Source organism: Talpa europaea (genome assembly GCF_964194135.1).
Source record: "Talpa europaea genome assembly, chromosome: 1".
Lineage (NCBI taxonomy): Eukaryota > Metazoa > Chordata > Mammalia > Eulipotyphla > Talpidae > Talpa > Talpa europaea.
Genome location: NC_140073.1, coordinates 158,470,760 through 158,497,930, shown reverse-complemented (window position 1 = coordinate 158,497,930; position 27,171 = coordinate 158,470,760). Strand labels below are relative to the sequence as shown.

At 70.5% G+C, this 27,171-nt stretch overlaps 3 protein-coding genes across 3 annotated transcripts; 2 read left to right on the top strand and 1 right to left on the bottom strand.

The window, feature by feature from the left end:
• PPP1R7 (protein phosphatase 1 regulatory subunit 7) lies at positions 1-7,730 on the bottom strand. Its single transcript, XM_084254697.1, has 10 exons — positions 7,648-7,730; positions 6,338-6,472; positions 5,086-5,141; positions 4,654-4,719; positions 4,302-4,432; positions 4,020-4,182; positions 3,455-3,571; positions 3,237-3,341; positions 1,308-1,394; positions 1-352 (listed from the first exon to the last, which is right to left on the bottom strand). Exons 1-10 carry the CDS (start codon positions 7,697-7,699, stop codon positions 176-178), a joined length of 1,089 nt encoding a protein of 362 aa, XP_084110823.1. The 5' UTR covers positions 7,700-7,730; the 3' UTR covers positions 1-175.
• A 1,608-nt stretch (positions 7,731-9,338) lies between these two features.
• PASK (PAS domain containing serine/threonine kinase) lies at positions 9,339-22,885 on the top strand (the record flags this gene model as incomplete). Its single annotated transcript, XM_084228356.1, has 19 exons — positions 9,339-9,360; positions 10,242-10,451; positions 11,420-11,652; positions 12,299-12,469; positions 12,607-12,747; positions 12,859-12,993; positions 13,233-13,490; positions 14,256-14,424; positions 14,518-14,614; positions 14,763-14,888; positions 16,071-16,912; positions 17,367-17,527; positions 17,710-17,880; positions 19,431-19,556; positions 19,635-19,769; positions 20,926-21,125; positions 21,489-21,622; positions 22,466-22,612; positions 22,823-22,885. 19 exons carry the CDS (start codon positions 9,339-9,341, stop codon positions 22,852-22,854), a joined length of 3,510 nt encoding a protein of 1,169 aa, XP_084084482.1. The 3' UTR covers positions 22,855-22,885.
• A 2,368-nt stretch (positions 22,886-25,253) lies between these two features.
• MTERF4 (mitochondrial transcription termination factor 4) lies at positions 25,254-27,171 on the top strand. Its single transcript, XM_084254761.1, has 3 exons — positions 25,254-25,299; positions 25,723-25,907; positions 26,685-27,171. The coding sequence occupies exons 2-3, from the start codon at positions 25,767-25,769 to the stop codon at positions 27,024-27,026; spliced, it is 483 nt and encodes a 160-aa protein (XP_084110887.1). The 5' UTR covers positions 25,254-25,299; positions 25,723-25,766; the 3' UTR covers positions 27,027-27,171.

Sequence of the window (27,171 nt, the reverse complement as noted above, 5' to 3'; positions counted from 1 at the left end):
CCTGCAGGGAGGCCGGTCCGCGGGACCCCAGCCCGGGGGCGGGGCCTGGACGGAACAGGCGGTCCCCAGGGGCGAGCCCCAGGCCGCGAGCCTTTATTGCATTGGGTGCGGCTGCCGCCAGAGACAATTTCGGGAGCAGGCAGCGAAGCTCTGGCGAGCGGGAGCCTGGCCAGGCTCAGAACCGGACGAAGGTGGCGTCGATCTGCCGCACGGAGGGCAGTGCCAGCATGACCTTGCGCCGGTACTGGGGGTCGCGCTGCAGCGGGTTGCGCTCCAGGTAGACGGTCTCTAGGCCCTTGGCACCCTTCAGCTCGTCCAGGTCGCTCCAGCTGTCCAGGAGGTTGTCATTCATCTGGGGGCACAAGGCACATGCACGCAGGGGGGTGAGTACCCCCCGACACGCCCCCTCTCCCTCCCGCGCCTGCACTGGATACGCAGACGCGCACACACACTCCCGGGTACGCTGGGCACACACTCCACCCAGCTGCTGCCACAGGCCCTGCCCCCAGGCGGGGTGTTGACCCACAGGAGTGCCCGGCCCCATCCGGGTGCACATCACCCGTCGGGGCGCCTTCATCACTTCAGACTCGGGTTCTGGGTTCCCCAGACCAGCTCTGGCCCACGCTGAGGGATGCCCTGGCGGAGATTGGCGAGGCCGTCCACCCGCTGCTGCGATGTGGGCAGGGAGGACGCAGGGCGTGGAGCCCAGGCTCAGCGGGAAGCAGGGAGGGCGACACCCACGCCACCAAGTCACAGGACACCTGTGCTGCCGTTCACAAGACCCGGACCCCGAGGGCCACTTCAGGTGACTCCAGGAACCCAGCCCAAGGCCTTGGCTGGCCCGCTGGCCCGGCCTCTCTCTTCCGGCCGCAGGGACCCACACATGCGCCTGTCCCCTTGGACGAGTCCAGGGCCACTCCCAGATGGGTGACCCAGAGGCCCCCAGCCCACAGGCCGTGTCTCGCCAGAACCCGGCTCAGATGCAACTTTGGCCCAGCCTGTGTCTGGAGTGTGAGGTGCAGCCTGTTCTTACCCACTGGGGGGGCTGCTGGGAGGTGTGGGCCGCCCCTGGGCCACCCCCCCACGACTCCCTAGAAACCCCAGGCCCTCTACCCCAGGGTGCCCCCGGCCCCCGGCCCCAGGAGGTGCCCCCCAGGTCCCCTCCCCAGGGCCCTCTGCCCTGTTCCCCCAGGTCCCCTCCCCCTGGGCCCCAGAACCAGCTCCCAGGCCCCCCCAGGCCTCTACCCCAAACCCCCTCCCCAGGTCCCCTGGCCTGCCCGCAGCATGTGGCACCTGTGGGCGCGTACCCAGAACTCCTGCAGCTCCGTCAGGTGGCTGACGTTTTCAATCTTTTTGATCCTGTTGGACGCGATGTCCAGCATCGTGAGTTTGTTCTAAAAAGAGGGAAAAAACCGTTTTCTTCATGACCTTATCAGTAAAAGCACCATCTCACCCCCAGCATCGGGTGTGCGTGGGGCCCCCACTGGGCTCCCTGTAGTCCTCACAGCTCGTCCCGCGGTGCCTGGGGTCCTGGGACCCCAACCAGAGGGACCGGTGAGCAAGCTGGGCCTCGGGAAGAGGTGGCGCGGAAGGTGGGGGCATAGCCGAGCTTGCCTTTAACAAGTGAACGCCCCCCTCCACTTAGGGAGGAGCCTGGGTCTCGAGTAGGACAGAGGTGCCCACCCTGGGGGCGGCTGTGCCCTGGACACCAGGCCCTGGCCCCGTGGCAGCGGGTACAGACTCGGGGGCGCGGCAGGCCACACCCACTGCCTGCTGCAGGTCCCTCAGGCCCAGCAGCTGTTAGGACCCGGGGGGCCTCCCTGGTGGGTGGGGGTCAGTCTCAGGCTGTCACTGCAGGGGCCTGCGTGCGATCCCGGCAGGGGCTGGCCCACACGAGCAGCAGACCCTGTCTCCGGGCCCCCCTCAGCCGTGGATCTCAGGGGACCCGCCGGTACTGCTCCCCATTCTGGGGAGTCCTCACCCCTGCACCTCTGGCCTGCGCCTCAGCTCTTCTATGCAAAAATAAAATCCTTGGGAAAAAAAGACCAAAGGGGAGACAACAGCGCGGGCACCCTCCCTGCCCCCGTCGGCTCCTCCATCCCCTGGGCCCCTGGGCCTGACTCGGAATCTTTCCAAGCTCTAAGAGGAAGCCCAAAGCTATCTCAGCAACACCCTCCCCCAGCACCAGCCTGCGCCGCCGACTGTAAGCACCGGGCTGGTGGGCAAGCGGGGGGCCCGACCCCTGGCCCGCCCAGCCTGCAGCTAAGCCGGTGCCGAGTCCCGCACGCTGGCGGCCAAGGGTGTGCGGGCACGGGCTCTGCAGCCGCTCCAGTCGGGCTTGTAGGGCGGCTCAGGTTGCTGGGGCTCCCGTGGGCAGGGGCTTGGCAAGAATGGGGACTCGGGGTCTCTGCAGAGAGGGGCTTGTGGCCTGCAGGCGGCGGGGCGGGCCCTCTGCCCCTGTCCAGGGGTGCCGCGGTCATGGGTGTGCCAGCCCAGAAGATGGCATGGCCAGGGCTGAGGCCCTCGCAGGGTCTGACCCTGGCGTGAAGGTCCCGAGAAGGGCATCTAAAGGGCCAGCCCCTCCTTTGCAACGACACCGGCGACTGGACACTCGGGCCACAGGCAGGACTCGGCGCCCAGTCCAGGCGTCTGGGGAGGGCCCGGGCCCAGCCTGCACATTAGCTTGGCCGCTGGGCCTACCCCACCTGCTGCCGTCAGCACCTGCCCGGCTGCTCCGGCAGTGGCCGCGTCCTGCCTCTCGGAACTGCCCGGCAAGTGCCCAGCTTCACGTCAGTTTTGTAAACCTGGTATGACCGCAGGGGCAGGCGGGCGGGCGACGTGCCGGGCAGCTCTGCTTTTCCAGGCGTCTGCGTGGGAACTGAGGAAGCTCGACCTGAAGCAGACAGCCCCACAGCGGCCCGCGGGGATGCCGGGGGCAGCTCAACAGAACAAACAGGAAGCCCAGGAAAGTGGAATGAGGATCAGTCTTTTATTTGTCGCGAACGCTGCGCGGAGGCGGAGCTGGCTGGACAGGGCCTCGGGGGTGGGGGCGCACGGACAGGCCTGGCCTGGCCTGCATGGCGGGGGAGGTGCCCAGGAGGAGCCAGACCCCAGGCCCTGGGGCAGGTGGGGTCCACGGCCGGGTGCCGGCCCGGCACGCGCTCCGGGGAGGTGAAGAGCGGCGCCCCCGGGGGAGAGCCCTCTGGGGGCCCTGCGTCCCGCCCACCGGTGCTTACGTTGCTGTCCAGGCCCTCGATGACCTCGATGCCGTTGTGGCTGAGGTAGAGCTCCCGCAGGTTCACCAGACCCTGCAGCCCCTCGATCTTGGTCAGCCGGTTGCTCTGCAAGATGGCGGCCAGGCCCCGTGAGGCGCGGGGCCGCAGGAGGCTCCAGCCCCTCCCCCTATCCACCATGCGGGCCCGCGGGCGGGAGGGGGCCGGGCCCCGCAGCCCACCTGCACGCTGAGCACGGTCAGGCAGGACAGCGCGTCCAGGTTCTGCAGCTTGGTGATCTTGTTCTTCCCCAGGAACAGGCTCTCCAGGCCAGTGAGCGCGTCGATGTTCTCGATGGCCTGGGGCGGACGAGGCGTGGGTGAGGCGGGCCGTGGCCTCTCCCGGGGGATCCGGGGACCGCAGGCCCAGCCCCAGCCGATGCCGCAGGGCAGGGCTCAGTGGCCGACCCCCAGGTGCCTTGACTCCGCGGGAGGGCGACGCAGGCTGCCGGGCGTGGGCCCCGCTGGACAAGGTCTCCCTAGTGGACCCCAATGGCCGCGGGGCGGGTCCGGGAGGGTGGGACTGGGCCCACCCTCTGCGCTGCCACCTGCCCTGCCTGTGACCCGCCCGCCACGCCGCCCCTGCCCTGCCAGGGCCTCCGCTGATGCTGCAGCACCGGGCCCGGGTAGCCTCCGCGGACAGCAGCCCTCCTCCCCGGCCTCGGCCTCCTGGGTCAGGACTCGGACCGCTCGCCTCTCCCCGCGGGGCCCGCTCGGGGGCGGCCGCAGTCACGGGCAGGGGACCCACCCGGATGCGGTTGGAGCCCAGCTCCAGCATTTGCAGCTGCCGCAGGCTGCTCAGGTTCTCAATCTTGCTGATCTTGTTGTTGACCAGGAAGAGCTTCTTCAGCTGCGTCAGCTGCTCGACCCCCTCGATGCTCCGCAGCAGGTTGAAGGACACGTCCAGGACCCTGGGGCGAGGGCGCGGCGCTCAGGCGGTGTCCGCAGGGCAGGTGGAGGGCACGGGCTAGGGCTGCCCGCAGCGGCGTGGGGGGGGGGGCTTGCAGGGCTGGGGCAGGCCGGGACTCACTCCAGCTCCGTCAGCGCCTCCAAGTTCTCGATCTTCTTGATCTGGTTGTCATACAGGTCCAGCTCCCGCAGGCTGCGCAGCCCCTCCAGGTTCTCGATGCACTTGATCAGGTTTTGACGAAGGCAAAGCGTCTGCGGGAGAAGGGGTCGTCGAGTCGGCGGGGGGGGGGGGGGGGGGCGTGTCTGTGGACAGAGCACTGGGGCCCCACTGAGGACACTGCGGGGCCCAGGCAGGGCTGCCACCTCCTGCCGGGCAGGGTGGGTGGCTGAGGAGCCTGCGGGCTGGAGGAGCAGGGCTGGGGCTCGGCCAGGAGCACGGCACGGGGGCTGCCCAGGACAGTGCAGCTGCTCACCTTCACCTTCTTCAGCACCTCGAACCCCTCGATCCTCCCGATGCGGTAGTGATTGAGATCCACATCCTGGAACAGAGCGGGACGGCGACCGCGAGGGCCTTTAGTGTCCTCTGACTCCTGGTGGCTTCACACTACGCTGGCCCCAGAACAGCCCCGCACGCCCTCTGGTGTCCTCCGCATACGCACGCTGAGGGGGTTCCGCCCCAAGCACCCACGTGACACACAAGCGGGTGGCAGTTCACTCGCCAGGCGCCCCGGCGGTCACACAGAGAGGGTGTCATCGCTTGTGTTAATCGGAGCAGGGAAGCCCGGGGCCAGGCCCACGTCTCGCGGGAACTCGCCCACTGACCCGGCACTTTCACAGCTGACCTGGGCTCTGGTGGCCGGTCCAGCCCAGCTCACCCCGGGGCCGGGTCCTGAGTGTGCCCTTACCTCAGCGTCTTTGTCCAGGCTAATGGTTTCCATGTCCACAGGCAGCGCCTGTCCTTCTGGCAGAACAAGAAGAAAAGCCCACTCAGCGCCCCCCCCCCATCCTGGGCAGAGCCCCAGCCTGCCTGATGGGGCCGAGCATGCACGGGCCGGGGCGCACAGAGCGCCCCTCCAACTCAGGCTCCCAGCTTCCTGTGTCCAGCTACCAGCCACAGTCTGCAGGCTTCTGCTGCACCCCAAACCCCAGAACTGGCGGGGAAGCTGCAGACGGAGGGAGCGGGCGGCCGAGCAGGCCCTCATGCCCCGGCTGTGGCGATAAATCAGGCCGTGTGAATTCAGGTCGAGCCGGCGAGCCCTCCGGCACAGCAGTCCCGCCCCAGATCAGGCAAGGACACGCCCAGGCCCGCGCCAGTCATTCTGCACCGGGCAGCAGGCGGGTGGGCAGGTGGGGGGGGTCTGCCAGCTTCTCGGGCCGTGTGGGTGGGCGCTCGCACGTCTGGCAAAACAAGCTCACGCGCGGGCCGTGAGCAGCGGCCTGAACGTCCTTGCGACAGTCCAGGCCCGGGGAACAAAGCGTGAGGCGCTCTGACTTGAGACAAACTTGTCAATCCAGGCCGGGGCATGGCAGGCCGCCTGGACCAGGGGGCCCCCAGGCGCCCCAACTCTGCGGCTCTATAGCACACCCGACTGGCGCTTCGGGGCGTTCTCTGCGCCTCAGACTAGGTTGCCGTGGTTACCACGGCACAAGGAGCACGGTGCTATTTTGGAAATGAGCTTTTTGACAAACTCGCTCAGTATCATTAAAACCAGACACAATTATCGTTGCCTCAAAAACCAAACGTTCCACACAAGCCCGGAAACTCGCAGCCCAAAGCCCCTCAGCCGCTTCGTGCTGCGCCCCCTCTGCCCACACCTGGGCACACCTGCCACACGCGCCTCCTGACCAGGACGGTCTCAGCCGCCCGCCCCCACGCGTCCTGTCTCGGCAGGTGACACACGCCTTCTAGTCAATTCTTCAGCCCGTCCACGGACTGTTTCTTTTCAACATAAACTGGTTTTCTAGGCAAAAACCCCAAAAGGCCCGGGCTGCGGTGGGCGAGGCCGCGCCCTGCTGGAATGAAGCGGCTTTCCCAGCCTCTAAGGGATTCGGAGCTGGGCTCAGGCCGGGCCCGCGGAGCCACGGCACCCACAGGCGCTCAGGGTCAGTGGGGGCGGCCTGCCTGAACCCACAGAGGCCCCTGCCCTCAGACGGTACCTTCTGGGTCCTCCTCCCTCTGCTCCTGCTCCTCCCTGTCGTGCAGGCTCTGCTGGCTGAGCTCAGACACGATCCCGCGGTTCGGCTGCGTCCCCCCTTCGTCTCCAGACTCCTCGGACTCCACCCGCCTGTCAACTGAAGGCGGCAGTGAGAGCTCGTACCCGCTCTGGGGCGACCCCGGCATGACGTGAGACCTCCGTTGGCACACCCGGTGCGGGCCCGCTCAGGACACCCGGGCTGACGCGCCCGCACCACCAGGGGTGGACAGTGGCGGGGGCTTGGGGCGGCGGCAGACACCGGTGCAGCGGCGAGACGTGGGTCCTGCCCTCAAGAACCAGCCGGCGGGATCCTGGGAGCCCTGGTCGCCCCACCGCCCGTGACTCTCGCAGAGGGACGCTGCGGCCATCGCCGCACCCCTTCGTCCTGGCTCCCCCAGCCCCCTGGCTGCGAAAGCCCGTGTGCCACAGCCCGGTCCTGAGATGGATCAGAAGCCGCTCAGATCAGGCTGCGGGAGCTCCGTGGGGGCCGCCAGGCCTGGGAAAGCACGGCCGGAGCGCAGGGCACCGAGGCCAACTCAAGCCTTGGGCCAGACTGTCAATAATTCCCGCCTTCTGCATTTTTGGGGAAAAGTGCGAGACCCAAGGAAGGACAGAGCACTTGGGCTCACGAGGCCCACGCCTGCAGGGGTGCGCTCTGGGGGGGCACAGCAGCCACCGGCACAGGGCACTGGGGGCGCCAGGACGTCGCATCAAGGCCGAGGAAACGGGGAGACTTCTGAGGGCCGCGGAGGGTCCGGGCAGGGGCAGCAGGTAGGGTGACCGGCGCTGGGGCAGGGAGCACCCGGGAGGGAGGCGGGTCAGGCGCGGGGGGCGGAGGCGCAGGGCTCGCTGGGGGGCGCGGGAGGCTGCCGGCGCGGGCTGGAGGGCGAGCGGGCGCGGGGGCGGGGGGGCCGGCCCCGTCCCCGCGCCGCCGCCCCTGCCCCCCGGACCCCTGGGGCTCCCCCGGCTCCCCCCACCCCAGAGGCCGCACTCCCGCAGGGCCGGGGCCCGCAGGCGCCACCCCCGCCGCCCAACGCGCGGCCGGGCCCAGGCCGGGGGCCGGGCGGGGCCTGGGGGCCGGGTCGGGCGAGCGGACGCCGGCGGCGGCGCGACAGCTGCGAGCACCGGCGCCGCCGCCCCGGGCCCGCCGGCCGCCCGCCCCCCCGGGTCAGGCTCCGCGCGCCGGCGAGGCCCGGCCCGGCCCGGCCCGGCGCACCTCCCGGCCGCAGCTGTCAGCGGGCGCCCCGCCCCGGCCGCCGCCCCCGGCCTCACCCTCCATCATCTCCTGCGACTGTTGCTGGCCCGCGCCGTGCTCCGCCGCCATGTTGGCTGCTCTTCCCTTCCGGATCTGTCGCCCCAGCCCTCAGCCAATCGGGCTCCGCGCCCCAGCCCGTCCTGCCAATGGAGCTCCAGCGCAGGCCCCGGGCGCCCTACGCGCCTGCGCGGCCCCAGCGCCTCATGGGAGTTGTAGTCCGCCCGCGAGGCCCGCCGCCCGGGACCGCTGCCGCCCGCCGCGGCTCCCCGGCGGGTACAGTGACAGCGCGGCCCCGGGCGTCCGGAGGCGGCGGCGGGCGGGCAGCGGGGCCAGGGGAGGCCAGAGGCGGGCGCGGCCGGGCTAGGCTCTGCGCGGGGCTGCGGAGGGCTGTTCCCCGGCCCTGGGCGGGCAGGCGCGCCCGGGCTCAGGGCCAGCGAGGCCGCGTCCCACCCAGCTCCCGGGGAGCGCCTCGGCCCCGCGGCCCCCGCCGTCAGGGTGAGGCCGCCGAGCGGCGAGCTCCGCGCTGCTCAGCCTTCCGGTCCCGACCGCGGAAACGGCGGCCGCCGGCCGTGAGGGGCAGCCCGCCGGTCTCTTTTGGCCCCTCCGAGGCGCCGTAGGCGGAGTCCGGTGCGTCCCTAGCAACGGTCAGCGCGGGCCTCTCAGCCAGAGCTCTTGAGTCCCGCCCACCGCTGCCGGTGGTTGGCCCACTCTCCTGCCAATCGGCGAGAGCTGCTCTGCGGTTGGCCGGCGTTAGAAGCGCCGTTCTCCTTCCCGCGGCGGGAAAGAGCTGAGCCGGGGACCTGCGCGCCCGGGGGAGGCCGGCGCTCGGGCGGGCAGCCCGGCCGGTCGCGACCCCGCGCGGCCGTTGGCCCAGCGCGCCGTCCTCTCGCCCGCACCGACGGCCCTTGGGGCCGCTCATCACCGGGGCAGCCCCTGCCGGAAGGTGAGCCGGGCGCGCGCGAGGCCGGCCCGCCCGCACCGCAGCAGGGCAGCCCGCGGCCCTGACCCCTCGCCCCCGCCGGCGGCCCGCGGCCCTGCCCCTCCCTCCTGGGGCCAGCGGCCCTGTCCCCTCCCTCCTGGGGGCCCGCGGCCCTGCCCCTCCCTCCTGGGGCCCGCGGCCCTGTCCCTCCCTCCTGGGCCAGCGGCCCTGCCCCTCCCTCCTGGGGGCCAGCGGCCCTGCCCCTCCCTCCTGGGCCAGCGGCCCTGCCCCTCCCTCCTGGGGGCCAGCGGCCTGCCCTCTGCCTGCCTGTCTGCGCCAGGCTGGGCACTGGCTGACCTGGATATTTGCCTTTCTCCCTGCATCGCTCAGTGAACAGGTGTAGCTCCACCTGGGGTTTCTCAAAGGCTCCTGTGCCCCATCCCGACTTTCCCGGCACTGCTTGGCGCTAAGATCTGCTGGGGTTGGCATCCCCCCAGTCACTCTGGAAGGGTCTTGGAGAAGGTTCTGTAGGCGCACGGCGTCTGCGAGTCCGTCTTGGGGTGGAGTTGGTCAGGGCTGAGGAGGCCCCGAGGTGCTGGCCTTCCCTGTCCAGCTCCTGCCCTGCCCTGTGGGCCCAGCTGCCCCGGGGCGTGTGGGGATTCACCTGCAAGGGTCTCCGCTTTGCTTGGGGGGCTCAGTTGCACTGGTGCCTCTTCCCAAGAGCCTGGGCTGGCCCGCGCCCTGAGGGCGCCCTTCTCGCATCCTGGCCAGCGTTCCTGCAGCCGCCTCATGTCCACTGTCTCCGAGGAAGGTCGTGTTGCCGAGGTCCAGAGGAAGGCAGGCTTACAGCCTCGGCCAGGGATCCCGCACAGCCATGCGCTGTGCTGCTGCCCGGCCTGGCCCCTCCTGAGGGCTGGCCACTCCCGGCTGTCCCCTGCTCTGTGCTCTGGCTGGAGGAGGAGGGTGCTCTGGGGGACTCCCCGTGTGGCACCCACGGGCTCAGAAGCTGCCTGCGAACCTCTGCTACTGTCTGGCCGAGGGCTTCCCTCACCCTGGGAGATGGGCACTTTGGAGCTCCACCCAGAGCCCACGGCCACCCCCGACCCTTAGCCTGGCCAGGCCCTGCTGCTCGGCCTCTGTCTCGTGAGGCCCATTGGGGAAGAGGCGCTGGAGGCGGGAGCAGGAGGCCCGGCCCGGGCTCCACACTGGCCCCCACCAGCAGAGGGGTGTGGGCCCCCCAGACGGTGCTGGACTGCTGTCCTGCAGGCGGCCCCCAGGAGGGTGCTTGGTGGAGGGAACAGGGTTCGCTGCTTTTCCTCCTCTGCGTGTACAGACGTGCCGGCATCTGAAAGTCCAACGCTGAGAACAAGGGAAACCCGCCGCGCCAGGCGTCCTCTCGACCCCTGGGTCAGATCCCGTGGCCACGCGCGGCTGCTCCGCTGGCAGCTACAGCGGCGGTTCTGGGGCGTCTGGTCCCCAGAGTTGGGAGGGCCCTCTCCCACGGCTCCCCCCCGCCTGCTTTCAGCTGGGCCTGCCCTTTCGGCTTTCCCCTCCCCAGGCCTCCCTGGCGTCTACCGGAGAGGCTGACCCAGAGCAGCCGGGTCCGCCGGGAGCCGCTGGGCTCAGCCTCTGGGCGGGGCTGATGGCTGCAGCACGCCCGAATCGGGACGCCACCCACTCGCTCTCTTCCAGGTGACGCGGGCCCCGTGCCGCCCTTCCCCATGGAGGACAGCGGCCTGCCGGCCGCGGGCGGGGAGCAGGGGGAGCTGGGCCAGAGCCTGCTGTCGCCGGTGCCCACCGAGCGCCCTGCTGCGCCTAGCAGGTCCTTGCCGCTGGCCCACAGGCCCCTGAGCAGGAGGCACGGGCTCACCAAGCTGTGCCAGAGCAGGATGACACTCTCAGGCAAGCGCCCGCCCCCTCGCGGAGCCCCCACAGGGCAGGCCCCGCCGGCTGTGCCCCCAGGGTTGGGCTGGACGGCAGGGGTGGGTAGCCCCACTTTTTGTTTCTGAGCAGTGGGCGCGCCTGGAGCCTGGCCACAGTGAGGGAGAAAGGACCGCTCTGCCTGTGGGGGCTTGACTGCAGGGGCATGCCTGAAGTTGGGGGGTCTGAACACCAGATGCCTGTTGGACACAGGGGAGATGGCTGGGGCCACGGTGGGGGTTGGAGCTCACGGCATGGGGAGCTGAAGGGCCGGGTGCGTTCAGAGGGTCCCCGGAGGCGGCGGCTGGGCCGGCCAGTGTGGACGGGATGGCTGGGGCACATGGGCAGTACCGGAGGTGAGCGGTGACTGGAGGCTGCTGCGAGCCTGAGCCCGGCCCAAGCTCGTGGGGGGCCCAGCTGAGCCGGCTGGGAGGAGGGGGGCCGGGGCAGCAGCTAGCTGGCCGAGCGGCGTCCAGCCTCCGAGGAGGGGCCGGGGAGGCCACAAATTGAGAAAATTGGGGAACTCTCAGGTGGACATGGGAGTGGGGGCAGGTTTGCTGTTTTGAGCTGCTGAGGCGGGGCTGGTGGGGGCTGGGCTGGGCTGGGCTGGGCTGGGGCTGGCTGGGTGCGGGAGGGGCCAGGGGGCCAGTGTGTGCGCTGGGTTAGGCAGGGTGGGGGGGTTCTTGCCACCACAGAAGGGTGGGGGCGGAGCATTGGTCTTGGGGCATCCTGGCAGAGGCCGGGGCGAGGAGCATGGAGTCAGTGGACAGGATGGGAAAGCTGGTTTCTGGGAGCAGTGGGGGCGAACCTGGGGGTGGTGAGAAGGGGTTCGGGGGAGGGGAGTGGACCTCGCAAGGGCTTCTGAACGAGGGGCTCCCCAGGGTGGGTGGGCTCAGCAGTGGGGGGCGCCCAAGTGTGCCCTGGTGGCCCCAGCCTCCCTTTCTTTCTAGAAGACCGCTGGAGCTCCTACTGCCTGTCCTCGCTGGCGGCCCAGAACATCTGTGCCTGCAGGCCGCTGGGCCCCCCCACGCCTGAGCAGGCTGACCAGGGGGGCTCGCTGGCCAGCGCGTCCTGCTGCTCGCTGCTGCGGGGCCTGTCCTTGGGCTGGCCGGCGCCCCTGCTGCCCACCCCGGCGTGCAACCCCAACAAGGCCGTGTTCACCGTGCACGCCAAGACCACGGAGGTGCCCACCCCGGGCAGGCCAGGCGTGCAGGGGGCTTGGGCTCAGAGACGCATCCGGTGTCCTCCAGCAGCTGCTTGGGTTTTGGGGACCTGGACGGAGCCCATCGAAGCAGACGGCCAGACAGGGGTTCAGGGCAGGCGCTTGTGGTGGGTGGGGGTGTCGACGGCCGTCAGGCTGGGTTCTCCAGGGGGCAGGCCCGAGGAGGGGAAGCTGGTGCGGCCTCTTCAGTGCCTGAGGCCCGTGTCTTGGGTTTCACATACTCACCCCGAATTTCAAACACATGAGCGAGCATTTGAAGTGTGGGGGGTAAGGGGAGTAAGAAAGGTCAGTGGCCCTGCTGCTGGGTTGCTGGGCCGGCCGGGACCTCCTGGTGTGGCGGCAGGACCTGGGCGCTGGGGCGGGGCAGGGGTCCTGGGTGGAGCAGGGCCCAGCCGTCCCTTGCTGCGGCTGCATCTTCCGACGTGGGCGGAGGCGTCCTGCGCGTCTCTGTCTGAGGGTGGGGCTGCCTGCTCGCAGGCGGTGGGCGAGCTCACGGGGTCATGGGCTCTGTCCCAGGCGTGCTGAGCCCGCCGCCGCAGAGCTTGGGAGGGCATCTGGGCCGCCGCCGCTCTGGGGGCCAGCGCAGCCCTCTGTGCCATCCCCCCAGATCCTCGTGGCCAACGACAAAGCTTGCCGGCTCCTGGGCTACAGCAGCCACGACCTGATCGGCCAGAGGCTCACGCGGTTCTTCCTGAAGCCGGACCCCGAGGTGGTGCAGGCCCTGAGCGAGGAGCACGTGGAGGCGGACGGCCACGCCGCGGTGGTGTTCGGCAGCGTGGTGAGCGCCCCTGGGGCCGGCGCGGCGGGGCCGTCCTCGCCGAGGCCGGGCTGTGGGCTGCGGGCTCCGGCGGCCCTTGTGGAGCGAGCAGGGCCCCGGGCCCCGGCGTCGGCCCCAGTCAGCCCGCTGTGCCGCAGGTGGATGTCGTGAGCCGCGGCGGGGAGCGGGTGCCGGTGTCCGTGTGGATGAAGAGGGTGCGGCGGGAGCAGCGCCCGTGCTGCGTGGTGGTGCTGGAGCCGGTGGAGCGGCTGTCGGCCTGGGTGGCCTTCCACGGCGACGTGAGTGCCGGCCGCGCCGTGCCCTGGGCTGCCTGGCGGCCGGGCGGGGTGCGGCTCTGCCCTGGCGGGGAGCCCGGCTGGACACCCCCACCTCACGCCCGCTCGCCGCAGGGAACCATCACAGCGTGTGACGGCCTCTTCGCCCGCCTGCTCGGCTTCGCGTGCGCGGAGGACACGGCCGGACAGCGCATCACGGAGCTGATCCCTTCGCTGCAGCTCCCCAGGCCCGGGGGACTCGTCCCACAGGTAGGGCGGCCCCAGCTCCACGCTCCGGCTGCTGGGCTGGAGGATGTGGGGCTTGGGGCGGCCCTCGGGTCCCCTACAGCCCCCCAGCGCAGGTACCCGTCTCCCAGCGGCAAGTGGCTGTCATGCCGGAGGCCTGACTCTGGGGTGGAGACTTACCCCTGGGGCCAGAGCCCGGGGCTCCCCGCAACGGCCACAAGTCCCCTGCAATGGCCCCACGAGCAGCCCCGCCTTCCCCCCAGAGTCTCAGGATCCAGAGGTCTGTCGGGAGAGCCACAGACGGCACCACCTTCCCCCTGAGCCTGAAGCTGAAGCCTGCGCCCAGCGGCGAGGGGGCGGCGGGCGGCGGGGCCCCCCCGGGCGGCTACTCGGCCTCCGTCTGGGTGTTTTCCACCATCAGCGGTCTCATCACCCTCCTCCCCGACGGCACCATCTATGGCATCAACCACAGCTTCGCGCTGATGCTGTTCGGCTACGGGAAGGCTGAGCTCCTGGGCAAGGTGGGCCGGTGGGCGGTGCCACGGGAGGGCTCAGGACCCCAGGGCCAGGTGTTCGCCGGCCTCCTGCCCTGGTCCCAGTTTTCTCCTGACTCCTTTGATGCAGAGGGGGGTGCGTCCCCATATGCCCAACCCAGGTACCGGCTGACCAGTCTGCCCGGCTGCCCCGCAAAGGGGTCACCACAGGCGCAGGCTTCCCATGCCACACCCAGGTGTTGGGCCCCAGATGGGCCCTTGGGCCAAGCAGAGTGGGGGGGGGTCACTCACTCCACACCGGGGTCTCCGCATGCCTGGGTTCCCCTCTGTGGTGGTTCCGTGGCTCCCAGGGCGCGAGGGGCTGATGTGGGTGCTCCCCGCCTGGGCCGACAGCCTGCTGGGGCTGTGGCCTTGGGGGGCCCTGGAATGGGCCCCGGGTTCTCCACAGAAGCCCCAGAGGCTGCAGGCTGGAGGGCGAGGAGCAGACCGAGCGGAGGGCGTTCAGGGGTGCGGTGGACATGCTCTGGGGGCAGGTGGGGCTGGCCTGGGTGATAGGACAGGGTCCGTGGACACTCGCAGGGACTGGGGCCCTCCCATGGAGGCTTCTGCGACCTCCGTGCCCCTGCCGGGGTTGCCCAGCCTGCTGCGGAGTGGGGCTGCAGACTGGGCGCGTGGGAGGTGCCAATGGGGCTTGGGCCTGGCAGGCAGGGGCCCGGCCAGGGCGAAGCTTGGATGGGGTGTGGACAGGGCTCGGAGGGGCGTGGCAGGGGCTGACGCGCGATTGTTTCCCAGAACATCACCTTCCTGATTCCCGGCTTCTATGGCTGCATGGACTTCAGCTATGATGGCTCCCTGGCCCTGCCGGACCTGACCAACAGCCTGGACACTGAGGATCAGGGTGTGCCAGAGGAGAGAGCCGCCCACCCCCTGCCAGGCTGGTGCCTTGCCGAGGCAGCCCAGGGTGAGGCCCTCCCGCACCCCGCCCCAGCATGACCCCCCTCTCCTGGCCCCAAGCCGGCCCCTCACGACCCCCGCGATTCCCTGTGCTTCCCAGAGGGCCACGGGGGTCAGGCTGGGGCCGCTGTCCTGCAGCTGGAGACTGGGCAGCTGAGGGTCACGCTCTGCTCGAGCCACTGGGTTCTGGTGGTCAGGTGCAGCCCCAGACCCCCAGAGCGAGAACAGAGGTCCACGGTGGCCAAGAGGAGCTGGATTCAGGACAGGCCTGGTGGTGGTCACTGAGACAAGAGGACTGAGTGTGACATCGCCACCAGGTCCTCCTGCCCGCCTCGTGCTTGCCAGTGACCCAGATCGGCCTCCAGCCGAGACCCTGCAGCCTGTGGGAAGCCAGGGAGCCTTGACCGGGACCCAGGCCCACACGGACCACGGGGGCCACCCTGACGCCCCCCTGTTTGCACCCGCCCCGGGGTAAGTGTTCGTGGGAGGGGGTTGGGCAGCAGAGACGTCCTTCTGGGTGGGGGCAGCAGCAGCACAGGCAGAAGGTGGGTGTAGAGGCCTGCCTGCCAGCAAGGGCTCGCCCCTGGCCTGCCCCGCCCCTGCCCAACCTCTCAGCGCCTCCCGGACGTCCTGGCTCCCAGGTCTGGAGACTCAGCTGGACCGCAGAGAGTGGACGCCAGCGCACTTTTCTCATGAGTCATTTGAATGTTCTCTGGGTTTTCAGCGGCGCCGCCTGCCCTTTGGAGACACCATTGATGGGGGTGGGAGGAGGGGTGCGGGGTGGGGCCCGGGCCCCCAGCTTGGCCATACTGCCGCGCTCGGCTGCCTCTGTGTGTTTTCGAGGAGTTTTCTCTTTTTCAAAGCCGTCTCTGGTGCTTCACCTGAGGCCGGGCAGACCCCGCAGGGCAGCTCTGCCTTGCCCCGGCCTCCCGGGGTCAGCCCCTGGCTGGCCCTCCCATCCGACGGTGTTTCCCGTCACCTGAAACCACTGGTGCTGCTTGTCACGGCCGGCCCAGGCGCCGCGGCACCCCCCCCTTCGCTGTCCCTCTGGAGCCAGGACCCACCCTGAGCGCCCCAGGGGTGCCTCCTGCGCGCGGGCTGCGTGAGTGCCTGCGCACGCGCTTCTCGAGGCCCGTCTGCTCCGTGGCCTCTGCCACGCTCGTGCCAGCGCTGTGGCTCCCGCGTGTTCCCTGTGGGCGGCTCCTGCAGGGCCTTTCCAGGCTGACCACTGGCTGCCTCTGGGGCCGGTGGGCGGCGGGACTGGTCTGCCCGCCGTGCCTGTCCAGAGCACTGGCTCAGAGGGGCTCCCTGAGCCTTGGCTGTGCGGTGAGGGACGCACGATGCCTGCGCCCTGCGCTTGCCTGGGTCACGCCTGGGAGGAGCCGCCCCATGCGCTAGGGCTGGACCCGTTCCCGGCCGTCTCCCGTGGCTGCGGCCTGGGCTGGGGCCAGCAAGTGCTGTGAGTCTGTAAGACCCCAGGCTCGTGGGCGAGGTGCCGGGGCGGCAGGCGGGCGGGCGGGCGGGCAGCACACGCTGCAGGACGTGGCTTGGAGAGTGGGGGTGGAGACTGCGCTCGAGCCTCTGGCCTGTGCTTGTCTGCGTGTGGGAGGCCCCGCACCCCCTCGACTCCTACAGCACCCATTACCACCCCAGGGTGGACGGCCTGCCTGGAGGGAGCCCCCCGGCCTGGGGCGGGTGGACGGCAGTGGAGAACCAGCAGCAGCGCACAGCCCGGGGTGACGTTGAGCCCCCAGCGCTGGGACGAGGCGGGCCTGGCCCCACCGGCTCTCCGGCTGGTTCTGAAAGCCTAGCCCTCACCGCAGCCGGCAGCTGGCACGTACACACGCCCAGGGCCCGGACAGGCCTCAGCAGGGCCGACAGCCCCGAGCCCGGGCCCCACACCGCTGGTCAGCTGACGGGACCCAAGGTCCAGGGGGACACGCGTCAGGGAGGCCCAAACCTGGCCTCTGGGGAGCTCCCCGGGGCCTCCGCCCCGCTGTCGCCCTGTGGCCCGGGCAGCAGGGAACTGCAGAGCAGCCGCGCGGGCAGCTCCTCGGCCTGCTACGCCAGGGCCATGGACCTTCCCGGGGCGCCCGACCCTGCGCCGGTCCAGGACGCTGGCCTGCTCTCCCTCTCCTGGCACCTGAGGGAGCTGTACTCCAGCGGGCCGGCCAAGCTGCCCCGGGCGCCCTCGCCTCCGCAGGCTGGCCCCGACGTGGACGTGGGCGAGCCGGATGCCCCTCGGGACAGGGAGCGCCTCCTGCTGAGCACCTACTTCCAGCTGCCCGGGGTCCCGCGGGGGCTCGAGCGGGCCCCCTCTCCCGAGGCCGGCCAGGCCAGCGGCAGCAGGGAGGGGCCGAGGATGGACGTGCAGGCCACCTCCACGCCGGTGCGGGCAGCCAGCCCGCCGCCCCCCGGGGCCACCAACCCCTCGCGGGAGATCCAGGAGGGCACCTTCACCGGGTGCTGTTTCCACCGGGACGGCTCACAGCTGAGTACGCCGGGTGCCCCGCCGGCGGGCGGACACTCCATGGGCGGTGGGCGGCCCCCCTAGCCGGGCCACGCCTCGCAAGGGCCTGGGCAGTGTGGCTGAGGGCGCCTGGTGCTGGGCCCTTCGCCCTTGGGCTGGGCCTTGCTCTGTGTCCTTCTGGCTGCGTGGGGTCTGGCTGGGTGTCCATCATGCTCATGGCCGGGGCCTCCCCAGGGCTAGGACACAGGCGGGAAGGGCCGGTAGGGTCTCTGAGAGCCCATCCCAGAGGCGGCCACCGCTGGTGTCAGCACCAGGAGCTCGGCTGCCGGGGTGGGGGGGTGAGGGGTGGGGGAGGCAGGCGCCCCCTGCAGGGGGTTTCTGGTTCTCATGGGCAGTTGGGGGCCTCCCACGGGCTTCCCTCTGCTGGCCCTGGGCCCGCCCCCGCGATGCAGGGCAGGCGCTGACACCAGCCCCCCCAGGTGTGCAGTTCGAAGTGAGGCGCGTGGAGCTGCAGGGCGCCACCACCCTCTTCTGCTGCTGGCTGGTGAAGGACTCGGCTGCCCGCACCCGCCTGCTGCTGGCCAGCCTGCCCGGCTCCTCCCTGTCCACATGGGAGCCGCCCATGTCCAGCCCGGGCGAGGTCGGTGCTAGCACAATAGGGGGCCTATCCGCCGGGTCCCCATGGCCGTGTGTGGGTTTGGTGGGTGAGCCCTGCATGCCGGTGGGGGGATGCGTCCGCCAGGCGCCCAGTGCAGGGCGAGGACACAGCGTTGGGTGATGGCTGCGCTCTGCCTGGGCCCTCAGACGCTGCTGCCTCCGCAGGTGCTCCGGGCCAGGCCCTGGTTTGAGGAGGTGCCCGCGGCGGCTGCGGGGCTGGAAGGGCTGGCGGCCTGGGAGGGCGCCTACTCCCTCAAGTACAGCACGCAGAGCCCGTTGGGCAGCGGAGCCTTTGGCTTCGTGTGGACGGCGGTGGACAAGGAGGCGAACAGGGAGGTACTTGACCCCACCACCGCGCAGCGGCCAGCCCTCAGTGGTGCGGTCAGGGCGGGCTGGGGGCGTCAGCGTCATGGGGGGGCTTGGGACTGGGCTTAGGCCCAGGGCCAGGGCTCCAGGCAGCGCGTGCGGGTGGCGCCGGCCCACCCAGCCCCGCTCTGATGTCGGCCATACCCGGGGCCGGCAGCCCAGCCACTCTTGCCTCCGTGCCCGGCAGCCCGGGCCTCACACCTCCCGCCAGGCCCACTGGGACTGGCCCGTGGCGATGCCGCCCGTCCCAGGCAGCGGCCCTGAGAGCGCTGGCTGCGGGGACGCAGTGCGCCCTTGTCTCCCCGCCCCGTCCCTGCATGTCCTGCCTCTGCCCTCCTCCCGCACCCGCCTGGCCCCCCTGGCCACAGCCCCTCCGCCTCCTCCCGGGCAGAGCCTTTGGGCTAAGGGCACTCCCTCCAGCTCGCTGGCTGCCTCTGAAGGGTGCTTTGGCGAGGACCTCTCCTCCTCCGTGGCCGCTGCAGCCCCTCTGCCTGGCCCAGACTCAGATTTGGCCGCGCCCCAGGCGCCCCAGTGTGGGCCCGTGCTGGCCATTCCCGGGGTGCTCCGGCCGGCGCCCCGCATGGGGTCATCTGGCCAGGCTGGCAGGAGTCACCCATCTCTGTTTTCAGAGAACGGCCTTTGCTCGGTGACGCCCGCGTCGCTAGCTGCCCTCGTCTCGTGGTTTCCGTTCACACGTTTCTCTGTTGTCCGTCCTCCGTTGTTCGGGATCCAATTTGCTTTCCTTTTTCTATCCGTTAAGGTGGAATTGGGCCGTTTCTTAGCCTTCCCTCTTAAACGTCGCTTTCCTAACGTATGGATTTGACGTTCGGGATTTCTCTCTGACGAGCCCGCCCGCCCCACCGCCTCCCGTGTGTCCCTGCGTCGCTGCGTGCCGCCTGCTCTCCGGGCGTGGGGCTTGCCCAGGTGTCCCGGTTTCTGTTCTGACCCGACCCTCCGCTTGGTCCTTCCCGCTCCGGACCCCCCAGGGCTGGCCGGAGCACAGTCTCCTGGTGCGCGTCCCCTGGTGCTTCGGGGCAGGACGAGGGCGTCGCAGGCCCTCTCATGCCCTCCCTGGGGCCGGCGCTGCTCCACGGTCCTGCTGGCAGCCCAGCCGCGTCCTGGGGTCAGCTTTGCTTCCTCGCGACACCCCTGGAGACTCGGCGTCTCGGGGCTGATGGGCCAGAGGCTGCCCTCGTCGCTGCACCCTCACGGTCGTATCTGAGAAGCCCGTGCCCGAGGCCACAGGGATGGGCCCTTAGAAGCATCACAGCTCCGGGTGTCTGATGCATCCTGAGGTGGCCTGGGGGCCCTTCCTTCGCCCGTGGCTGTCCAGTCCCGTTGGCCTCAGGCCATCCTTCCCCGGCGGGCAGGGTCCTGGACCCTCTCCGGAGCCTCCGTGCTGCGCTGGGCAGGCCGGGCTGGTGGGCACCATGCCCTGTGTCCTCGGCCGCAGGGCCTGCGGGGGGCGGTGGGCGGGCCGGCGGGCAGCGGGGCCGGCGCTGCCCCTCGGCCTCCCGCAGGTGGTGGTGAAGTTCATCAGGAAGGAGAAGGTCCTGGAGGACTGCTGGGTGGAGGACCCCGAGCTGGGGCGCGTGACGCTGGAGATCGCCATCCTGTCCCGGGTGGAGCACGCCAACATCATCAAGGTGGGCGGGCCTCGGCGGTGCCCGGGCGGCCGGGACGTGTGTGCCCCAGCGGGCCGGACCCACTCTGTCCCTTTGCAGCTGCTGGACGTGTTCGAAAACCAGAGCTTCTTCCAGCTGGTGATGGAGAAGCACGGCTCCGGCCTGGACCTCTTCGCCTTCATCGAGCGCCACCCCCAGCTGGACGAGCCCCTGGCGAGCCACATCTTCCGGCAGGTGGGCGCCGGACGGGCGGGGCGGGCTCGTGGGAGCAGAGCTCGTGGCTGACGCGGGAAGTGAGGTCGGGCGGGGGGACACAGCCGGAGGTGGGGGCCGCCTGGGCCTGGCCCGGCGCCGACCCATGGCCGGGATGTGGCGCCCTTGCCCCGTGCTGGGGCTCGGCCGCTGCCGCCCACACACGCCTCTGGGCGGCCCGAGGGGTAGCTGAGTTCGCCTCAGGCCGCTGTTTGTCTCACTCTGGTCGGAGTTGGTGCCGACGTGGGGCGTGGAGGGTTCGGCGGGCAGCGCCTCCCACGCCAGGTTCACAGGAAAGGCGGTGGCTCCGGTCAGACCTCCGGGCTCTGGGGAGCTTGGGCGCGGGCCGGGAGAGCGGGCGGCCCCCAGACCTGTCTCCCTGGAGACACCACGGTGTCCAGTGGCAGCTCCCATGGATGGATGGTCCTTCCACGCTGAGGCCCTCAGCCATTGCTGGTCTCAGGCAATGGACCCCCTCCCCTGCTGGGAGGTCATGGGCCTGTCCACTCTGACTCTCGGGAAGGCCCGGGGTCGGTGACAGGCGCTGCTGCCCACGCCTGTCCACTCTGGCCTTGGTCTCTGGACATGGCTGCATGTCAGGGGGCGGCTCTGTGGGCTTGGGCAGCTCCGCCCTCCCACTCCGGTGTGTCCACCCAGAACCGCTGTCAGCCTCTGCCTGTTACACCGCAGATGCCGCCGGTGCCGCCCCAGGGCCAGCTCCTCTCCTCGGTGCTTGGCTGGCCCCGGAGCTACCCGTCCCGCCCCAGGTGAACGCCGCGCTGTGCATGTGTGTGCCCGGTGCGCGTGCCTGGAGGGAGGCTTTGCGGCCACACTGTGCGTTCAGTGCCCGCGCAACCCTGCGGTGTCCTCGCCGCACATGTGCACATGTGAGCGCAGCTGACGTGTCTGTCCTCAGTCGGCTGGACGGCCACTGAGCCAAGAGCCCGCAGTACCATGGGGTGCTGAGTGCTGCAGCTCAGCACTGCCCTGACAGCTGCGTGCACTGTGGGGAGCACCTGGGCTCACACCTGGGCGCACCTGGGCAGCCATCGCCCTCCCTGGGAGCTCGAGGGCACTGGCGTGGGCCTGCCCCAAGCGGGTGGGCCGGCGGCTGGAGGCCCTGACGCTGTGCTCGCAGCTGGTGGCGGCCGTGGGCTACCTGCGCGGCCGAGGCGTGCTGCACCGCGACATCAAGGACGAGAACGTCGTAATCGCCGAGGACTTCTCCATTAAGCTCATCGACTTTGGCTCGGCCGCCTACCTGGAGCGGGGCAGGCTCTTCTACACCTTCTGCGGCACCATCGAGTACTGCGCGCCTGAGGTCCTTCTGGGACACCCGTACGTGCAGCAGGCCGTGGGGTGGGGGGGGCACTGGGGGCGGGGCCTGGTGGGGCAGGGCCTGGTGGGGGCCAGGTGGTGGGCAGGGCAGGGGCGCAGAGAGGGGACAGTACTCCCCCGCGCAGTGTGCTCCCCATGCCGAGTGCCCCCTGCAATGTGCTCTCTGTCAAGTGCTCCCCCATGTGGGGTGCTCCCGGCCCTCCCTGTCTGCTGGCTTATCACAACTTTGCTTCCCACGCACTTGCCCCTGCAGTCTGGCGCCCAGTGGGGGGCAGTGGCATTGGATGCTGTGCCCCTCATTGGGGGCTGCCCCAGGGCCGGGCAGCAGCTGCCTGCTGAGCGTGTGACCGACCGTCCCTACAGTTACCAGGGGCCGGAGCTGGAGATGTGGTCGTTGGGCGTCACGCTGTACACACTGGTCTTTGAGGAGAACCCCTTCTGTGAGTTGGAGGAGACCATAGAGGCGGCCATTAGCCCCCCATACCTGGTGTCGGAAGGTGAGCAGCTGGAGTGGCCTCCTCTGCCCTGGTCTCAACACCAGGCGCCACAAACGTGCCTTCAAGCCACACGATGACCCTTTAGGCTACCCTCCCCTCCCCCGTGGGCACTCTGCGGGGAGAGCGTCTGGAAGTGGCCGCGACCACCTGTGGGCCAGGCCCTGGAGAGACTCGTCCTCGGGTGATGGGGGGGCGCGATCCCCCCATCCGTGCATGCGCGTGGGCAGACAGGCCATAAGGATGGGCGGGGGCAGGGGTTGCCCAGGACTGCCGGGACTGAGGGGTTGGCCCAGGTGGGAGTGACACTGCCCTCAGGCCAGGCTCGGGCTGCCTGGTGGCCAGGGCAACCCAGGGCGGGGTGGCAGTGTGGGCTCCTCTGTCTGAGGCTCCCCTGCGGGGCCACGGTGCTGGCCCCTGGCCCTCGCTCCCTGGCCAGCCACCTTCTCGCCGCGTCCCCACCCGGGGTAGTGGTGGGGTCTCTCCTCCCAGGACTCAGGGCACGCTTCAGCCGGTAGCCTTTAAGGAGGGTGTCAGGGCTGTGCTGGAGCCTTGGCTTCCCCCTCCAGGGCTCGCATTGTCTTCCCCTTGGCTGTTCCCTGCACCCACCCCACCATCCTCTGCCCCTCCCCCGCCATCCCCCGCTCCCCCCTGGCTGTCCCCTGTCCCCCAAGGCTGTCCCCTGCTTGTTGGGCTCCTCTGACGGGGCTCAGTGCTAGCCCAGTGGTTGATGCCCACAATAGAGGAAACGGTTGAACTCAGACAGGCCCTCCCCTGGGTGGGCTGAGCTCACAGGGCGGGCGCATCCCCCCTGCGGCCTACCCAGCCAGCGGCCTTTCTGTCCAGCGCTCATGAGCCTGGTGTCGGGGCTGCTGCAGCCTGCCCCTGAGCGACGCACCACGCTGGACAAGCTGGCCGTGGACCCCTGGGTGACGCAGCCTGTGGACCTCACCCGCTACACCTGGGACGAGGTGTGCCGCCTCCACAGGCCAGGTGGGCCGCCTCGCCGCCCCGGCTTTGGGCTTCCGCCTCCGGCTATCCTCAGTCCAGAGTCTGGGCGGGCACTCCTGCTGGGGCTGGGGCTGATGGGGGCGGGCGCCACGGGCACCGGGGACCAGGAGGCACTGCAGAAGGCCTGGAGTGGGGCTGGGGGCAGGGGACCGAGCCCCGCAGCATGCACTACCCCAGTGGTTGTCTTCCCAGGAAGTGGAGTCCTGTCCCCTGCGAGCCCATGAGCTCTGACACGGGAGCCGCCTGCCAGCTGCCCAGCACCAGCCTAGCTTACATGGGATGGCGCCCCAGAACCCCTGCAGGGGCAGTGCCCTGGCCCCAACAGCCCCGTGAGGCCCCCACATCGCCAGCAGCAAGCAGCGCTGCCCTGTGAGGGGCTACCATGGGCTGCCTGGGCCCTGCTGGGTGGGGTCAGCCCAGGCCCCCGCCTTGCGGTGGAGCTGCAGGTTTTCCAGATTAAAGCTCCTGTAAGCGAGTGGCCACTGAGTCTTCCTCATGGGGGGGCACTGGCGCCCCCTCTTCCATCTCTGCACCCCCACTTGCCACAGCCAAAGAGGGTCAGTTTCAGTCAGGCAGGGGTCCCCCCCAGTCTCCGAAGCAGGTCAGCTGGCAGGAGGGGTTCTGGGGCTCCCCTTTGTGCAGCGGGCTCTTGTAGTGGGATAGGGCACCCCGAAGCACCCCTACCATCCCCCCTGCTGAGCTGGTGGCTGCGTGGCAAGGCCATCGCCCTGAGCAGGGGCTTGGCCCTTCTACAGCCCGTTGGGGCACACAGGCGGCAGCCCCCTCCCCACTGGCGGCAGGTGCGTCAGAACCCCGGCCGGCCGTGGGGAGGCTGCCTGCTCACTAGGGGATCGGCTGAGGCTGGTTATGTGACGTGGGTCACTTCGTGGGGAGGGCAGGGACGCGCCCCCTTAACAAGGTATTGGCGGTTTTGTGCAGAATCAGGGTTTTTACCAGAAGCCTACTTGGATGGCAAGGCACAGAGCACCCCCTTTTACCAGGGGGGGCCCTCTCCCCTCCGGGACGTCCCAGGTCCCTGCCCCGCCCTGATCGGGCACGTGCCCTCGTCAGCCCCACGGCACGCGGACCCCACGGGCACCGAGCGGGGTGTGGCACTACCAACGGCCTGGGCCGAGCCCGGGGGGGCAGGGAGAGACCCCTCCGCGCCCCGAGCCCTGCGCAGCCGGCACGGCGAGGAGAGAGCGGGGCCGCACTGTTATAGGACAGAGAGAGGGGGCAGCCCAAACCCCGCACACCTGCCTATTCTATGTAGGGTTCTGCCATCCGCCGCATCCACACAAGACATAGGAGACTTTAATGGGAAGGAACTTTAATACAACTAGGAAACAAGACGGGAAAGGCCAAGAGCCCAGTTTCTAACTGAAGCACCCAAAGTGACCCGTCCCCTCGTGGGTCAAAGTCCATCCAAATGGGATCGGCCCAGAGCAGGGCCCCAAGGCTGCCACAGTCTAAGGCACCTTCCAGTGGGACCCACAGAAAAGGGTCGCAAACAACCGGACCAGCCCGGAAGGAAAAGAGCAACATCAACATCCAGACAAAAGCCGCCGCGGCCCCTCCCCACGGGTCTCGCCCGCGTCTGTGCCCCCGTCCACGCCCAGAAGGCAGGCGCGGCTTCTTCGCGGGTCTCCGGGCTCCATCCCGCTTCCTTCCTCGTCCCTTCCGCCGCTTCTCCTCTCCCTGCTCAGCTCCACCCCCCTTGGGTGGGGCAGGGAACCTCCCCCTTTCCTGGGACCCCCGGTTACAGCACGACGCGCCCCTGCCCGGCCGGCCCCGGGGCGCGCCCCTCCGAGGCGACCGCACGCGCCGCGCGCCTGGCGCGCCGGAAAGACGTCACCGCGAGGCCGGAAGTGCGCGCGGGCGCCCCGCGGCGCGTCATGGCGGCGCCCGGCCGGCAGGTGAGGGCGCGGGGGCGGCGGCCCCTCGGGCGGAGGCTGCTCCACGGGGCCGGAGCGCCTCGGCGGCGCCGGGGGGGGCTCCTCGGGCTTCCCTCGCCGCCCGCAGAGAAGCGGCGCCCCGGGGAGCCCCTCGGGAGCCCCGGCGCCGTCCCGCCCGCCCCTCCCCCGTTGCTCCCCCCCGGGACCCCCGCGCCCCGCCCCCGCGTCCTCCTCGTCCCCCCAGGCGCGGGGCCCCGGGCCCTGGCGCAGCCGCGCGGCGCCCCGCGCGGGGACTCGGCCTCGGGGCGCCCCCGACGCCGCCCGCCCCGTGGCCCGCGCGGCGGCGCCCGACGAGCCTCCGCTCCGTGTCGCAGGTTTCCCGCCTGGGCGCCCCGGCCTGGGCCCGCGCGGCCCGGACGCCGCCCCCGCCCCGAGGACAGCGCAGGGCCGAAGCCGCGCCGCCGCGCCCGCTGGCCACGGCCCCCGGCGGAGCGGGCCCCCGAGAGCGCCGCGCGGCGTGCGCGGGGCCGGACGGCGTGGCCAGCCGCCTCCGGGACTGGGGCTTCCGCGACGCGCACGTGGGCGCCCTGCTGGCCGCGCGGCCCGGGACCCGCCCGCAGCAGCTGCTGGGCGTCGTGTCGGAGCTGCTGCTGCTGGGCCTGCACCCCGAGCCGGCCTGCGGGGCCCTGACCAGGAGCCCCGCTTTGCTGGGGCTGCCCCTCCCGCAGCTGAGGAGGCGCTCCGGCCACCTGCGGAAGCTCGGCCTGGGAGAAGGTGCGGGGAGGGCGGCGCGGGAGGGCCCTGGCGCGGGGGCGGGGAGCCCTGGAGGGCTCTGGCGCGAGCTGGGCCGGGCTGGTCGGCTTGGGAGGGACCCGGCGGGGCTTGGCAGCCCGGAGGGGGCGGGTGCCGGCCGCTGGGGCTGAGCGTGGGGGGCGCTGCGGGACGGGGGCAGGCCTGCGCCGAGGCTGCGGGCTGAGTACTCCGGGTCTGCGGGGAAGTGGGAGGCGCAGAGGCTGCTGTCTCGGGTGGAGCCCCCGGCGGCCCCAGTTGCTGTGGGGCGCGGGGGGGCGACGGCGACGGAGCGCAGGAGGGAGGCAGCAGTGCCAGGGCGAGGGCGCCTGTCTTGGGGCAGCCAGAGGCTGGTGCTTGGGCTGTGGAAGCCCCGGGTCACTGCTGGACCTTGGCTGTGTCGCGCAGGGAAGCTGAAGAGGGTGCTCTCCTGTTGTCCGGAGGTCCTCTCCATGCCTCAGCGGGACCTGGACGCGGTCCTGGCTGTTCTGAGGGACAAGTGCCTCTTCAGCGCACAGCAGGTCACGGAGCTGCTGCACAGGTGCCCGCACGTTCTCCGAGCGGACCCCACGGAGCTGGAGTACAAGTTCCAGGTGAGGCTGTTGGGTGCAGCTGCCAGGGCAGGGCAGCAGGGGTGTCAGAGGCGTGAGGGTCAGCAAGTGGGCGAGAAGCCTGGGGCGCCCCCGGTCATGCGGCGGCTGCCCGGTGTGATATCCACAGAAGGGGGTGGTCCAGGCTCCCTGCCCCACGGAGAAAGGGGAAGCCGGGGAGGGGGCCAGGGAGGCGGCCTGCAGGGGCGTGGGGCATTTGAAGAGGCCGCGTGGTTACTGGCCGGGACGTGGAGGGGCCTGCAGAGGCGGCTGCGGACTTTACCTTGACTTGGGCTTCGCTGTGGCTCTTTCCTCCCAGGCTGCCCTGCCTTCCCCATGTCCCCACTAGAGGGCCTGAGCCGCGGGGTCCCGCCTGGGGCTTGCTCTGGGCCATGCTTGGCCTCTCAGCTCCGTCCCTCCTCTCGCTCCTCCCCACGGCAGCCGCGGTGAAGGGCCTTTCCACTGAAGGGCTGACGTGCTGGGGACAGGCAGGTTTGGGGTTCCCGGTAGCCCCCACGCTGCCTGCAGCAGGTCACTTCTCGCCTTCACTTCTACGGCTTTTTGCTGTCAGTGAGCAGTGAGCCGGCCCAGAGACTGGCTGGCGGCTGTGGCGCAGCCTTACAAACCGCTGCAGGTTCCTTTGCCCGAGTCTCTGGGCGACACTTACAATTCTGTGTGGGGGAGGGTGGGGCTGAGCCCTGCCTCCTCCCCCTGGTCCTGCTGTGTTCATCTCCGCGGGGTCTGACAGGGGTCTGACAGCAGCTGCCGCTGTGCCCACAGTATGCCCATTTCCGGCTGGGGCTGAAGCACGCGGACGTGGTGAAGACCGACGTCCTGCAGTACTCCATGGCCAAGGTCCGGCAGAGGCACGTGTTCCTGGAGCGCCTGGGGCGGTACCAGACCCCAGATAAGAAGGGGCAGACGCGGATCCCCAATCCCCTGCTCAAGGACATTCTCAGGGTGTCCGAGGCCGAGTTTCTGGCCAGGACGGCCCACGCGCCCGCCGAGGAGTTTGAGGTCTTTAAGAAGCTCTTGGCTCGGGAGGAGGCCGAAGCGTCTGAGAACCACCTGCTGGGGGATGGGGATGAGGACGGGGAGGGAGCCCAGGGCTCAAGGGTCTAGGTCATCTCAGAGTTTTGGGGGCGTGTCTGGACTTCCGTAGGTTGCTTTCATCCTAAAGCTAGCGTTTTGGTGAGGTCTCGTCTGAGAAGTGGGCGGCGCGCCACGGCAGCCAGACGTGGCGTCCAGTGAGGCCTTCTTGAGCATT

What these genes read in the sequence shown, in the direction of transcription:
- PPP1R7 (XM_084254697.1), bottom strand. Translation starts at nt 7,699, where the DNA reads ATGGCGGCGGAGCACGGCGCGGGCCAGCAACAGTCGCAGGAGATGATG. An exon ending in GCCTGGACAAAGACGCTGAG is followed by an intron (nt 4,720 to 5,085) that starts GTAAGGGCACAC and finishes GCTCTGTTCCAG; the next exon opens with GATGTGGATCTCAATCACTA. An exon ending in AGGTGCTGAAGAAGGTGAAG is followed by an intron (nt 4,433 to 4,653) that starts GTGAGCAGCTGC and finishes CTTCTCCCGCAG; the next exon opens with ACGCTTTGCCTTCGTCAAAA.
- MTERF4 (XM_084254761.1), top strand. Translation starts at nt 25,767, where the DNA reads ATGCCTCAGCGGGACCTGGACGCGGTCCTGGCTGTTCTGAGGGACAAG. An exon ending in AGCTGGAGTACAAGTTCCAG is followed by an intron (nt 25,908 to 26,684) that starts GTGAGGCTGTTG and finishes CTGTGCCCACAG; the next exon opens with TATGCCCATTTCCGGCTGGG.